Source organism: Triturus cristatus, chromosome 2_1 (assembly GCF_964204655.1).
Source record: "Triturus cristatus chromosome 2_1, aTriCri1.1, whole genome shotgun sequence".
Lineage (NCBI taxonomy): Eukaryota > Metazoa > Chordata > Amphibia > Caudata > Salamandridae > Triturus > Triturus cristatus.
Window position 1 is genome coordinate 16,372,891 of NC_140581.1, and position 14,113 is coordinate 16,387,003.

At 48.3% G+C, this 14,113-nt stretch overlaps 1 protein-coding gene across 7 annotated transcripts in view; it reads right to left on the minus strand.

Moving 5' to 3' along the window:
- The window catches only part of TLN1 (talin 1), an 880,838-nt gene that overhangs the window by 521,432 nt on the left and 345,293 nt on the right, over window positions 1–14,113 (minus strand). For 5 of the 7 annotated variants that reach the window (XM_085627681.1, XM_085627685.1, XM_085627682.1 and 2 more), the window contains 2 exons: window positions 2,655–2,753; window positions 2,056–2,106 (listed from right to left, as the gene is read on the minus strand). In XM_085627681.1, coding sequence (XP_085483807.1) covers window positions 2,056–2,106; window positions 2,655–2,753 — 150 coding nt within the window. The remainder of the gene's footprint in view (window positions 1–2,055; window positions 2,107–2,654; window positions 2,754–14,113) is intronic. The other 2 variants (XM_085627686.1, XM_085627687.1) reach the window with 1 other exon arrangement.

The following is a 14,113-nucleotide window of genomic DNA, read 5'->3' on the forward strand; positions in this document are numbered from 1 at the left end:
AAGCACTGGGCTTTGGAAGCAAGAACTCCCCATGTGTCAACACCTGATGGGCGACAGACCTGGGACTCACACTAACACCCACCGACCACACCAGAAATATGGGGATCATTCTAGACAAAAAGCTGGAAATGATGACAAGGTCAGCGCAGTGAGCTCCGCTTGCTTCAACATCCGTCATAGTGCAGCCTCCGGAGAGGCCTTGGTGGATTCTGCTCAGAGTTGGACAGCACAACGGGCTGTAAATCCTACCCTGGCGGCATCAGCATCGATGCAAAGGAAACCATTGCACTGGGTGGCACCGGAAATTAAGTCGGCATCGGAGCCAGTGCTGAACCCAATGCAGGCTGAAGAGGCACGGACTGTGCCAGAGGCAGGTCGGCTGACGGAAGTCTGACTGGGATCTCTTGCAGATCCTTGGGACCCCAAAGGCGTCCGGTAAAGTGCCAAAAATGCAGAGTGTGTTCTCTGAAGGATTCTACTAGCTGTAACATCACCAGCGGGTACGGAAACTCAAGCTGCGCTGGGACTACACTCTAAATTGGCACCAATGGAGATCAGAGCAAAACCAAGATGCATGCTTAGGCCCTCGTGCACTTTCTGGAGTCAGAAAGTGGCAGGAAGGAGCAGATTCCCCTTTTGACTCCTTGTGCTTTGTCTTAGACTTACCCAAGGACTTCGACCGTGACAATGATCTGCCACAGAAACGACTGAGAACGGGAGATTCCTTTTGACTCAGATCAGTCACGTCATGGAGTCTTCTTGAGTTTGCCTTGAAGTCTCATATGGCCTTCAGGTTCCTATGGATGCAGTCATCACAGAACCTGGAGTCATGCTCCAATCCCAGGCACTAACAATGCACTTTGTGAGGGATTGTCACAGACATGGGTTTGAGACAGTTCCTACCTGGTTTGAATGCAGACTTCTTACGGGGTAACATTTTCCCTTGCACCTTGGCACAGTCTGACAAGATTTGTGAACTTGAAGGCAGGGAAAGAAAGGAACTCACATCAGTGTGCATGGGTGGTGCTTATATGTGGCTTCAATCGTCATTTCTGGAGCGGAACAATGCTGACACGGAGCCACACGATGCCATCTTCCAGCACACCGGATTACTTCTTTACATTTTCCAGGTCCAGGCTGACTCCTGGCCAATATTCACAAGCTAAAGAATCTGAAGTTCTAAGTGTTCATCAGAATGTCATTTTTAAACATTTTTTTCTTTTTTTTTACAGTTTTATACAGCATAAACTTGACCCAAAGGTATTGGAGAGCTTTACATGAGACCCAGTTACATTACACATGATTTTTTTTTTTTTAGGAATGGGGAGATTAAGTGAATTGCCCAGAATCACCGGATGTTGAGTCAATGTTGAGACTCTAACACGGTTTCCCCAGTTCCAAAGTTGGTATCTCCGGTCATCAGGCCACACCCTCTAAACAAATAAGATTCACATCATGCTTTGAATTTCCTGATAAACGTATTCCGATTCATTTTATGTAAAGTTAACAAAAATAAAGTCCTACACTTCCATGCACAGGCCAAGTCCCCACAAAAAACTGCGAACAGCCTCTTAGACTTATGCAAAAAGCAGAAAAGTGCAGCAAAGGTATGCATTAAAAACCGAACATAACTTGGCATGAGCACGGTGCAATTACAGTTGCAGTTAAAGAATCTGTTCTTTGTAAATCTGCTCGCTACTACTGGACAGAGCATTCCCAGCCTGAGGATGTGGATTACTTAAAACACCGGCGTCTACGAAAGATCTGCTCCTGGAGGAACTGAAGATTCAGTGAGAACGAAGAAGAGTATTATTAGGATTAGGCAAGAATAAACGGAAATACTTTTAGCAATATGTTTGATTAAGAAGGATAGTATGAAAAATGAACATTTTCAAAAATAGACCAGGATAAAGTGGAAAAATCTAAAATTTAAGTGAAGTTAAAGAGGAATAATTAGACAAACAGAAAAACGTTGAAGAAAAGGAATGATTTGAGAATTGAGAGGAAATAAAAATAATATGAAGCTTATTCGATGTCTTTGGATTTGTGTTTTACCGTATTTCGGTCAGAAGTGAGAATGGACCGAGTAACTCGCATCCCTGTCATCTGTGGGAAATTCACAACAGCCAGTGGTTAATGTTACTGTTCTAGCGGCAAGTTAAAAATGCCAATGAAAGACTATTCCTATAGAAGAAAAAAAAAGACTGGACAAATGTTAAAGTGAAACCTGGAACAAAAAAAAACCTTGTTTGAGGGTAGAAGAGAAAGCCAAATTTTGGAGGTCCGGGGAAGCAGGATCCCTGGGGTAATTATGTAGCAGGTATGAAAGGTATTGGGACACATTCTGGGGAAAGCATGGTGATTCCAGAATAAGATACAGGAATCGGACACAAAGAAGTCCAGGTACAAGGGGGAGGTGTAAGTATGAACGAGGAGCACAGTGCCAAAAGGGGGAAGATGGCTGAAAGAGCAGGGAAAGATGGGGTGGGCTGCAAAGGAACCGATACAAAAGGACACCCAGGAGTCTGATCACGAAGGTGGAGGTGGGGGAAAAAAGTGCAAGGTGTAGTGTGGTAACTGTTGACCAGCTTGAGTCTCCAACTGGCCATTAATGCTACAGCCAACGTTTGTAAAGTGTGAAGAAGAGTACTGACCTGAAACCGGGGGTCGGTGTCGCTCTCCCCAATCTGCTGCAGCAGCTCCCCACTAGTCTGGCCCACATTTCCAGCTGCCTGAAGGAGTACCTGCCGTGGCTAGGGACAGAAAAACAGTCAGTGAATAGACAATTTTTATGCATTTGTGTCCTGACATGCTCTGTTCATAACATGCTGTTGAAAAGATTAACTTAAAGGGTATTGAGTTGTTGCCTACCAGTACAAGGACATTCTCAAACAATAACAGAAAGGGTATATCAACACGCACAAAGGTGAACTAATGGTACATGGAAAGAAACGAAAGGCAATATTTGGCACAGTAATTGCCCAACTACACCTACAGACACAACAGGAAGGTATAAGCATCAGAATCTGTGCAGAGCAAGGATCCTGAGATGCACAACTCAAAAAATGCAATATCTAGTCAGTAACTTGACAGTATTAGCACGGGGAAGTTTAGATTTAAACTATACGCTTTTAAACATGTTAGAACACCTTGGCAGTAGTAACAAGTGATCTCACGGAAACCTCAGATGTAAAACAATTATCACGCTGTACAAGACCAACATGAAAGGCGGGGGAAATGCCCAACTGGTACAAGGAACTATAAAGGTAGACCATTCCCTTTGGTTAAATAACATCCTAATGGGGAAGCGGTGTTCATGTTTGCTCACAAATGTATAAAAAAAAAACAACAACAAAAACCACAGAAATAGTTCACCCACATCTGTAGTTGGCCATCACCTTTCAGAGGTGAGGCAACTGGTGCAGAAATGTAGAGGATTTGTCCAGATGACAAAAATGTAACCTAATGGTGTTATGCTTTTATAATAAACGTAGAGTGGGTTAATACTAGAAATATGTCCAAATATGTGACATGATATGGAATAATATTAGTGTGTGTGCAATACCCGAAGGTGTCTTAGTGCTATACGGATCAAAACCAGGAGACCTCCTGCCTGAGGACATGCATCCAGCGTAGCGGACACCCTATTGAGAAGACAACCAGGAGACGTACCGCCTGAGGACAAACCTCCGGTGTAGCGGATAACCTACCAGGTCTTCAGCGGTTTTCTGAATAGGTGCAAGATGTGTTGCGAGCGAAAGGCAAGAGGCAAGGAGGTTCATAGTTTCCCTCTGCGGTACACGAGCATTCTTCCACCCCACTTTGCTTTGCTTATTCTTGAGACAGTGATCATATGCACGGAGCTCGATCTAAGGTTCCTACAATGAATATACAAGGAGAACCGATCTTGAAAAACGGTCGGACCGGCTCTGTGAAGGGCCTTGTGGATAATTTAAAGAGCCTGAAATAAAATCCTTTTTTCCACAGGCACCCAGAGGAGGCCGTGCATTAGATGAGAGATTGCTCCAAATTTGGGGACCTTCAATAATGTTCTTGCTGCTGCATTTTGCAGAGACTGAAGCTTTTTTGTCAGATATTTAGAGGTGCCTAAATATAGGGCATTGCAATCTATCTTCGAGAAGAGGAGGGCCATCATCACAGTCTTTTGTAGATCAAACGGAATGAACTGCAGAATATTCTTAAGAACCCTCAGCATAAAAAAACCCTGCTGAGGTCACAGCATAGATTTGTTCCGAGAAACAGTTTGGTGGCAAAGATGACACCCAGATTTCTTGCCTTCTGCACTGGCCTCGGTAAGGCGCCTAACTCCGAGGGCCACCTAGATGCATCCCAAAATGAGGTCTCCTTTCCAAAAAGCAGAACCTCTTGTTTTATCCGCAATATCACAGATACATCTATGTATGCAAATAAGATGTTGATGCACGTCTAAAGTTCCATGGAGAGGCTTGTCCAAGAAAGATCTTGTGCATAAGGTTGACGGATTTTAAAGCAATAGGCATCTTCAAAGATTGAACATTTTAGTGACAAAGTCAGACCTAATACACACAAGTTCAGTATTTAAAATAAAGCAAATAAAGCATCTCGACCACTGGGAACATTAGAAGCACTCACAGGAAAGAGCGCTCAAGAACTCCACCGAGGCATTAAAACAGGTCTTCAATGGAAGAGACCTGGCGGTATCGAGTCAGTAGATACGATAGGTCTGCGGATGCTAAATCTCCCCTTACAAAATAAGATTAAACATTGAACTTCTGGGCTTCGGTTTGCGGAGCTGCAAATTAGGCAGCGGGTGGAGGATACAACGCATTCCTTATTGCTATGTAGATTAAGTGTCTGCCGATTAAAAATGAAATCAAAAATAAAAATTAGAATGATCTTCCTCTGCAATCCAATAGATACTGAAGTACTTGATATCATGGCCAATGTTGTGAAAGGAGTCTTAGAAAAGATCAGTGAAATCACATCCCATAGTGAAGCGACCCGAGGGTCACAGGCCGGGCTGGATAATCGGCATAAAGGGCCGTGCTGTATAAAAGGATGACACGATGATACGCTGCGCAAGGTCGGATTCACACAAATATCTACACATCTGAGAAGGGTTGAACAACAAGACTTTCTCAAAGTTATGGTTTTGTTTTTTTGTCTCATCCAATGGACCCCCAAGGGGCTTGGTGGAAGATGTGGGCTTTGCTGTTGCTAAAGTTCCGCACATCATAACACAACGGGCAGGCGTGCTGAGGTCACGCTTATTGGCCTCATGCAAGGATACAGCGCAGCAGACTTGAGAAATGCTGGAACGGCCTCTGGAGAGTGAACAAATATGCTGGGCTTACATTGGTTTAGGAGATAATCTATCTGCGATGTCTTCTAGGCACTAATATTCAGCATCTTTGGCGGGCAGGAGCTCTGTTTGGGAGGAGAGCTGAAGCTCCCTGCGGGTTGCCAGCGACACGTGAAAGAGTGGATGATTTGGGGTCTGTGAAAGGTCAGACCCAGGGGACACTGCTGACGAGAAAGGGCATGGCACAACAGGACTTTGTGCTCCTCAGGATGATGCTAGATTGGCTTCATAATTGCCAGAAAGAGGCGAGGAGTGCCAGAGATAACTGGCTTAGCCCCACTCTACTAGGATTGTGAACTGCTGCGGACTGATGTTCTCCCAAAGACCCTTCTTAGTTCACGGCTCCCTTCAAATGACATCTTAATACAAGATATCTGAGATTGTTACTGGTGCTTTAGAGTGTTACTTGTTACTGGTGCAACAGACTATTTAATGTCCCCACATTTCCTTGAGAGAATCTGTAGTTTATCATCACAACTTTTGATTTCCTAAACCACTCGACTCCACCTTCTTCCTATTTTTCTAATGAGTTTTCTATTTTTACATCCTGTGCTGTGGAACTGAAGTGGCTTGTATTTTTTTTGGTTGATTGTAAAACGCAGCAGCTACACATATTCCTCTGAGAATTCCCTTCTCGCTCAGTGCAAGATACTCAAGGAAGCAAATAGTACACTCAATTAAGTGAATTTGTTTGTGGAGAGTGTTCTATTGCGTAATGTGGCAGCTCACACACTCTTCGTATGGGGTGTGTAGCTCGGCTTCCCAAACTGCACTGCAGGTTCACCGTCAGGCAAAGGTTTGCTCGAAGCCCTTTCATGTCATGCGCAAAACTAAAGAAAAACTAAAATGATGTTCCAAAGCAGCGTTCGGGGAGCAAGGCAGGATAACACCTCCCTTCCACCCAACCAATCTGGCCAGGATTGTGGAGAATAATTGGACTAAGAAGTCAGAGGGTGGGATTCAATGCCCCTCTCTGCATAACCGTGTGCAGCTGCAATCCACTCACGACTGATGTAGAGAGGAGTTCTGGAGTACAGCCAATCACTCTCAGCAGAATTTCCCCATGCCGTCTGAGAGTTCCATGGCGTAAAGGCACAGAGAGACCTAGCTAGGAACTATACATGTGATAGAGAAAGCGAATGTGTGAGTCTGTCACCAAAGGGGGACACAAGCGAGTGTGTGTGTAAATGTAGGAGTTGACCAGAGGTGTAAATCATCTGAGAGGAGAAATAGTAAAAGAAATGTAAGTAAAAGATAACCATTTTTATTCGGTAATGTAAAAACACAAATGAATTGAGGAAACATCCGTACACTTTGCTGAAGGCTACAAGCTTACTAACTCAACATGAAGAAATAAATGTAGGAAGCGGGCTCTGTATATACTGCACCAAAATGAGGTATAGTGTGTTTAGAGTCCAGGTGACCCAAGAGGTAGGCAGAGGTTAAAGCAGATAGCACCTCACTCTCTATTTGTGGCAGTGTGGACGAGCAGTAAGGCTTTATCAGAGGACAGTGTTATGCATTTGTTGTACAGTCAGGAAGAAATGATTGTGAGAAGTTGGCCTGATGTATGATGTCACTAGTTATAGTGTACACCTTATATCAGTCCAAATACCCTTATGGTGATTGGTTGTAAAGTCAACCTTATAGACCAGCTATCCTAGTGGTAGCATGGACAAGAGCAGTCTTAGGCTAAACTCTGAATGGCATGTGAAGCCAGCTGTGATACCATATATAATCCCTTGAATACCAAATGAAAGGACACCACAACAGATATATATATATAAAATAAAGTGTATTTATTCTAGCAAACCCTCAGCACTCTTTATGAGATTAGAGGTAAGTACAACACAGTCTTATTAATGCATACAGTAAGTCACACAGGTAAGTAATACAGTTAGGCCCTAGGGGCCACGTAAACCATATACTAAATAAGTGGTATAAGAACCACTGTCACGGAAATAGAATAGGCCTAGGCCTAGGGAATCGCTGGGGCTACACTACACTAGCGTTAGTTAGGAAGTGGGAGGCCCACGGGATTCGTGTGCAGAGTGGAAACACTCACGCGTAATGCGTAAAAGTCAATAGCAATATTACAGTTTAGAAATAGATAGATTTAGGACACTTCCGGAGTAGCTAGGAAGTTGAGACTTGAAAACTAGACACTAGGATAGTCACTATCCTGATGAGCACCGGAGTACCCAAGTTACCTAGCCCACAGGCTGCGGGTGCATAGGGGTGAAGATGCGTCGTTTTCGTCGTCGACTCCTATGGATGCCTGAAGAAAGATGCTGACAGGCAGTCAGGGGAGAGTGTCCGGTGGATCCCAAGGCTGGGATCAAGAAGAGAAGAAACCTGCAAGCAGAAGGGACAGAGTCAAGGTCACTAGCCAGTGACCACGTGGAACCAGGAAGGAACCAGGCGATGTCGTGAAGAGTTGCAGGTGATGGTGAAGCTTGTCGCTGCAGCCAGGAGGGCCAGGAAGCGTCGAGGACGACCAGGACCAGGAGGCGAGCTGTCCCACGAAGGCTCTTGCTGTCGGCGGCGTCGAAGTTGGACTAGGACTCACCAAGCCTTGGCAAGCGGAACCCACGAAGAACAAAGGACTTGCTTCTGGTGCAGACCAGGAAGGTCTGGGGTGCTTCTTCTTTGCAGAGAAGCGGGAGCCAGTCTGGAGGAGCCAAACCAGCGCAGAAGATTTCAGGGTGCGTCGTCACAGAGGCCACTAGCCAGCGGGCAAGCAACCGGACAGACGCGGCAAGCAGGAAAATGCTGAAGTAACCCACGCAGGACTCGTGGAGTGTGGGGGGCTGATCTTCGGTGCAGATGGTGCTTGGGGTTGGGGCTTCTCAATCCCCGGTGCACAACTTCGAGGGTACCTCAGAAGCTGCGCTGTAAGTTACTAGCCACTTTTCCCAGGTAGCCGGTCCCACGTCGCTCGTCGCCTCCACGGATCTCAGCTCTGCTGCAGATGTGGATGAGGGTCGGAGAAGTCTGGAAGTCAAGGCTCTGGTCGGGCTCTGCAGTCGGTTCCTCGTAGAACGGTCGCAAAGCAAAGGGTAGTCTCTTGATGGTGCCTGTTTGCACAGGGTAGCCACTCCTTGGCTACAAGGGAGATTCTTTAGTCTTCTTCTTTCGTCGAATGTCGAAGGTCCAGAGTTTCTGTTCAGTTTTGCAGGTTCAGGATAATCTAAAGTCTTGAGGCCCAACTCCCACTCTTATACTAATCTGGGGGGCTGGGATACCTGCTAGGTCACGCCTTATGGGTGGGACCTGGGAGGGGGTGGTTACACCCACTTCCCTTTGTCCAGTTTCGCGCCAGAGCTGGGGCTGGAGTGCCCCAGCGCCGGTTTGAACTGGACTATGCAAGGAACACCTTGTGTGCCCCAGGCATGTCTCATTCCTTTCAGCCCACCCTGCCCCAATACACTAAAGGCTGTCTGGGGAGGTGCTAGCACCTCCCCAAGCAGGAAACCTATTGTCCAGGCCTCCCTGGCTGGGATCACTCCCAGCTGCAGGAGGTCAGACTTGTGTCGTGGCAGCAGCATCCATTTTGTGATGCTGAGGCTTTGGTCAGAGGCCAACAGTTGAAGTATGATTTTAACATGTCTTTCCCTCTAGAAGGGGGGGGATAATATTCTCATGTCCAGAAATGGCATGGGGGTATTATTCCCTAGTGTTAGACACCTTACACGACATGTTTTGATAAAGCCAAACCATAGTTACCATAACCGTCTAAGATTATAAGGCACTTTAAGAGTATATGGTAGGCTATATCATAGAACAGCTATAAGGACAAGGTTCCGCAAGCTGCAGACAGGCTCAGCTCATGCTAGAGCACCATCTCACATGTTACCAAGCACTCTGCCTCCAGGATTGTCAAGGCCTGCCATAGGAGTGACTGATAGGTACACATGTGTCTATATGTAAGTTAGGTATAGGAATACTACACCTAAGCAAGGGGTGATTACACGACCTTGCCCCAGCTGAGTGATCAGCCAGTTGTGTCAAAATGGAAGGCCAGGCCAGGGGTGGCATAATACATGCTGCAGCCCCTGGTAGGCCTAGGGTACACCTATGCCCTGGGTACCTAGGGTACACTGTACAGGGGCCAATAAGGTGATCCTATCCAAATGGGTTATGCACCTAAAGTACATAGTATTAATTTAGAGAGAGAACAGCAGGGCTGTGGGTCTGATTAGCAGGCCCACAGCCACATCTAAGTCGAAAACCAATAAAGCAAAAGCAAAAAGTGGGGGTGAACATAGAAAGCAGACCCTACTCTCCTACAATGATATCACACACTCAAAGACTGAACTCAGACCAATTTGTTTGCATCAAACATATTATTACGTTGTTTCATTTCTAGAACCAAGCCAAGCCTGGTGCAGGTAAGGATTAGTTACTTACCTGTAATCCTAGTTCTCTTCCAGGGGTATCCTCATCAAAGTCATAAGCATTAGAATATTCCCACCCATGCGCGGGACGCCGGAAACACAATCGTATATGTGACCTACATATATGCATCTCCACATATATATAGATCTATATACATGGACCGTCTGTATCCTCTACTTTTTGATGAAAAACTCAAAAACGATTCAAAACCTGCCTCGAGTCCTGATAAAAAATGCAGCCTTTCACAACCAAAGCTGAATAATGCTGCAAGGACTACCCTGTATATTATAAATAATATATCAAATATAAACAATATGTCATCAAAACAGGGAAGAAAACAACAGCAAAGCAGGTTTTAAAACAGTTTTAATGCTTAGCATTTAGCCCACACCCTCAGTTAGGATTGAAAGCATTAACAGCTCACTGGCTGCATTGCAGAAAACTACAGCCTAGAAAGGCTAGAAAGCTAACTCATAGCAGCATAGAAAAAACTGGCACCGTGCCTTTAAGGCAGCCATGTCCCCTGGCTTCCCATCATGCCTAAGGGGTGACAGTTAGGTGAGTTGTTCTTTGCGGTGACACTAAGCCATGACACAAAGAGTTGACAATTCCTTAAGAATAAGGCTCCTGAGGGAGGAGCCTAGAGCTTGACCAAGATGGCCGCGTGAGCCTTGAGCTCCCGCGACCCTCGCGCCCTCCTGCAATTATCCTGTCCTAAATCCTGATTTTCATGCACGGAATCCTGCAGATGAGTCACAGCTGGGGCGATTGACGTTGTCCGGGCTAAGATCGCCCACCGGGGACCGAAGTTGTGCATGGCGGAAGACTGCGGCCTACCTCCGAAGGATGCCAGGGGCTTGCGTTGGCAGGATGCCCAGCCACTAATTGAACAACAGCGGCCTTGGGAGGTGTGAACTGGCGGACGGGTGCCGCTGCACTTTCACTTTCGCTTTCTCGCCCTTGGCTTGCTCTGGGTTGGGAGTGCTTCGTGCCGATCCCCTGTTAACTGGAAGACCTCCACTCGACCCTGGCTGGCTGCTGAAGTCCTAGTTGACCCTGTTTCCTCTGGCTGAGTGAGGGACGTCTTTTTGCTACTGACCGCCCTGCCGTTCGAGATGTCGACCAAATCGGAGGCAGACAAGCCGAAGTCTAAGACTACCAGGCGGGGAGGCTATATCCAATCCAACAACATGGATCGCTATGCCCAGCAGAAGGGGTCGCCTGGTGGATCGGGACAGTCGCTGGAAGCACAGAAGGCCGATTCATCCCCAGCCTCAGAGTTATCATTGCAGGATATCAAGGGGGCGATAGATGGGATGCAATCTTCGATTGGGCGACAGTTCGAGACCCTGGCGCACAAGGTGGACATGATTTTGGTGGATTTCAACTTGATACGCGCGGACCTGGGCAAAACCAATGAGCGGGTCAAGTCCCTGGACCTCAAGGCTACTGGCCTCGCGGACGATGTCTCGGAACTCCAGGCTGAGGTTCGTAAGTTACGAACCGCGAATGACCTCTCCGCCCGCCGGCTCGAAGACTTTGAAGGTCGGGCCCGGCGCAACAATGTGCGCCTTATTGGGGTCCCGGAAACTTCGGATGAGCTCTCCGTGGATTTACTCGTCGAGGACTTGGTGGTGAATCATCTTGCGCCTAAGGGCCTCGGCAGGTTCTTTGCGGTTGAGCGGGCTCACCGAGTGCCTGGCGGACGGCCTAAGGTGGGAGCCCCCCCGCGGCCGATTGTCGCCCGCATCTTTAATTTTCGGGATCGAGACGCTATCCTGCAAGCATCGAGGGTGACAGGCCCGGTGGTGCCTTTTCAGAATGCCTCTGTGAGCTTTTATCCTGACTTCACCCAGATGGTGCAGAAACAGAGGCAGAGATTCCTGGGGGTGAAGCGGCGGCTTAGGGAGATGGACCTGAAGTATGCCATGCTTTTCCCCGCCAGGCTACGTGTGGTGTATGAGGATCGGACTTTCTTCTTCGAATCACCGGACATGGCAGGGGACTGGTTGGATGCGCTCCCTCGGCGACAGCCCGGCCGGGACCGCGTGGATTGAGCGGAAGGCGACCGGGATGGACAAAAGTGATACCTCCGGTGTCGGTCTGTTTTGACTCAGCCCCGGACAGTGACTCGCACCCTACTGCAGTAATGGGAGGGCGGCGGGGGGGAAGATAGGAGCTCTTTCCTCCCTTGGGGTACTTTTTGTAGATTTGTTTTAGATAGGGCGACAGGCCCAGTGCAAGTTGGGGGGGCTTTGTAAGCTGACGCAGGGGTGCAGGGAGGGGGGGGGATTTGGGATGTTGGGGTTGTTGTTGGGGGTTTTTTTTTTCTTGCAAGGCGTAGCAACTGTTGTCATTATTGTCCGATCGTGGTTCTCCGGGGGGGGGGGGGTGGGGGGGGGGTGGAGGTCTCTTTGTGTTTGAGGATGGGGGATAGGGGCTTAAACATAATTACCTGGAATGTTAATGGCTTAGGGGATCGTATTAAACGGGGGATAGTCCTGCAATTCTTGAAACGGACCTCACCAGATGTGGTCCTCCTGCAGGAGACCCACCTTATAGGGAATACATGTTATGCACTTAACAGAAAAACAGAAAGGGTTATAAATTCATTGCTCACTCGGGGTTCTCCTCGGACTCCAGGGGTGCGGGCATACTTGTTAGAGCTTCCCTACCATTTGAGGTTGACTCCACCATCGCTGATGACAGGGGGCGATTTGTGGCTGTGGCGGGGAGGTGGGAGGGTAGAACGTTGGTATTGGTTTCTGTTTATGTCCCTCCTGCCCTGCAGGCCTCCACGTTTGCTGATCTGGGCAAGGCCTTGTTGGAACTCCCCGAAGGGCTGCTAATAGTGGGAGGAGACTTCAATGCGGTTGGATCTGGAATGCTCGATAAGTACCCGCCCAGGGACACCGGGGGTGCTCAGAAGTGGCTTCCCGACTTTATAGATACTTTTGGTCTGGTAGACTGTTGGAGGCTACGGCACCCCACTCAGAGACAATATACCTTTCATTCCGGGGCCCACGGGAGTCTCTCTCGGATTGATTACTTGCTCACTCTGGCTGCGCACGCCTCATTGCTGTCTGAGGCTAGGCACATGGCGCGGGGCATATCTGATCATTCGCCGGTGTGGGCCCGTCTGGATGTTGGCCGGGTGGTGGGGGGCAGGGTGGCTCCCATTAACCCCTGGTACTTTCGTGACCCCAAGCTGCGCAGTGCGTTGCTGAAGACTGTTGATCACTATTTGCAAGATAATCAGGGTTCAGTTGAATCTGCGGTGTCCTTGTGGGAAGCTTTTAAGACTGTATTGAGAGGGGAGGCCCTTTCCTTGGTAGTGGCCGCCAAGCGGCGGAGAGACGCCGAGGTGACGCAAGTAGAGGACGAGATAGCGGCTTTAGAAGTGGCCTTGGAAGAGGATGTTGCACCGGCCACACTGCATAATTTGAGCTTGAAGCAATTGGAATATAGGGATCTGGTGACGAACGCTGCCAAGACCCTCAATAGGGAGCAGCAGGGTCGATTGTACGATGTTGGTGATAAGGCAGGGAAATTGCTGGCGTGGTTGGACAAAAAAAGAGCGTGTTAATCGAGTGGTGCCGGAGTTGTCGATGGATGGGGGAGAGGTCGTCACTGACCCCGACGGTATAGTTCAGTGTTTCTCGGACTATTTTCGTACGGTATACACCTCGGTTTCGGATAGGCCGACTGAGGACTCGTGTGACCTCCTGCGTGATATCGCTCTGCCCTGCCTTTCTGCCATTGATAGGGATGACCTCGATGGAGACATAACTGTAGACGAAGTGGCGTGTGCTATCCGTGCGTTGCGCTCTGGTAAGGCCTCGGGCCCAAATGGTTTGCCGATTGAGCTGTATAAGCTTCGTCCGGATAAGTTGGCTCCTCACCTGCGCGCCATGTTCGTGGAGGCGCGGGTGACTGGGTTTCTTCCGCTCGATCAACGGCTGGCGACGATTGTGGTAATACATAAAGACGGTAAGCCCCGGGACAAGTGTGGCTCCTATCGGCCGATATCACTTCTCAATGCCGAGCCGAAAATCCTTGCTAAGATCCTTGCTAACCGCCTGGTCCGGGTACTGGGCGACTTGATCCACCCGGATCAGTCGGGCTTTATCCCGCACCGTAACACTGCACTGAATCTTAGACGCCTTCATGGAGTGATTGCTAGGACGGGCACGATGCGAGAGCCGGCTATTGTGGCGTCCCTCGATGCCACGATGGCCTTCGATACGGTGGAGTGGGCATACCTGTGGGCTGTGCTAGCCAAGTTCGGCTTTGGGCCTGGATTTGTAGGCTGGGTGAGGTTGCTCTATGAGGGGCCTCTTGCTAGCGTCGTGG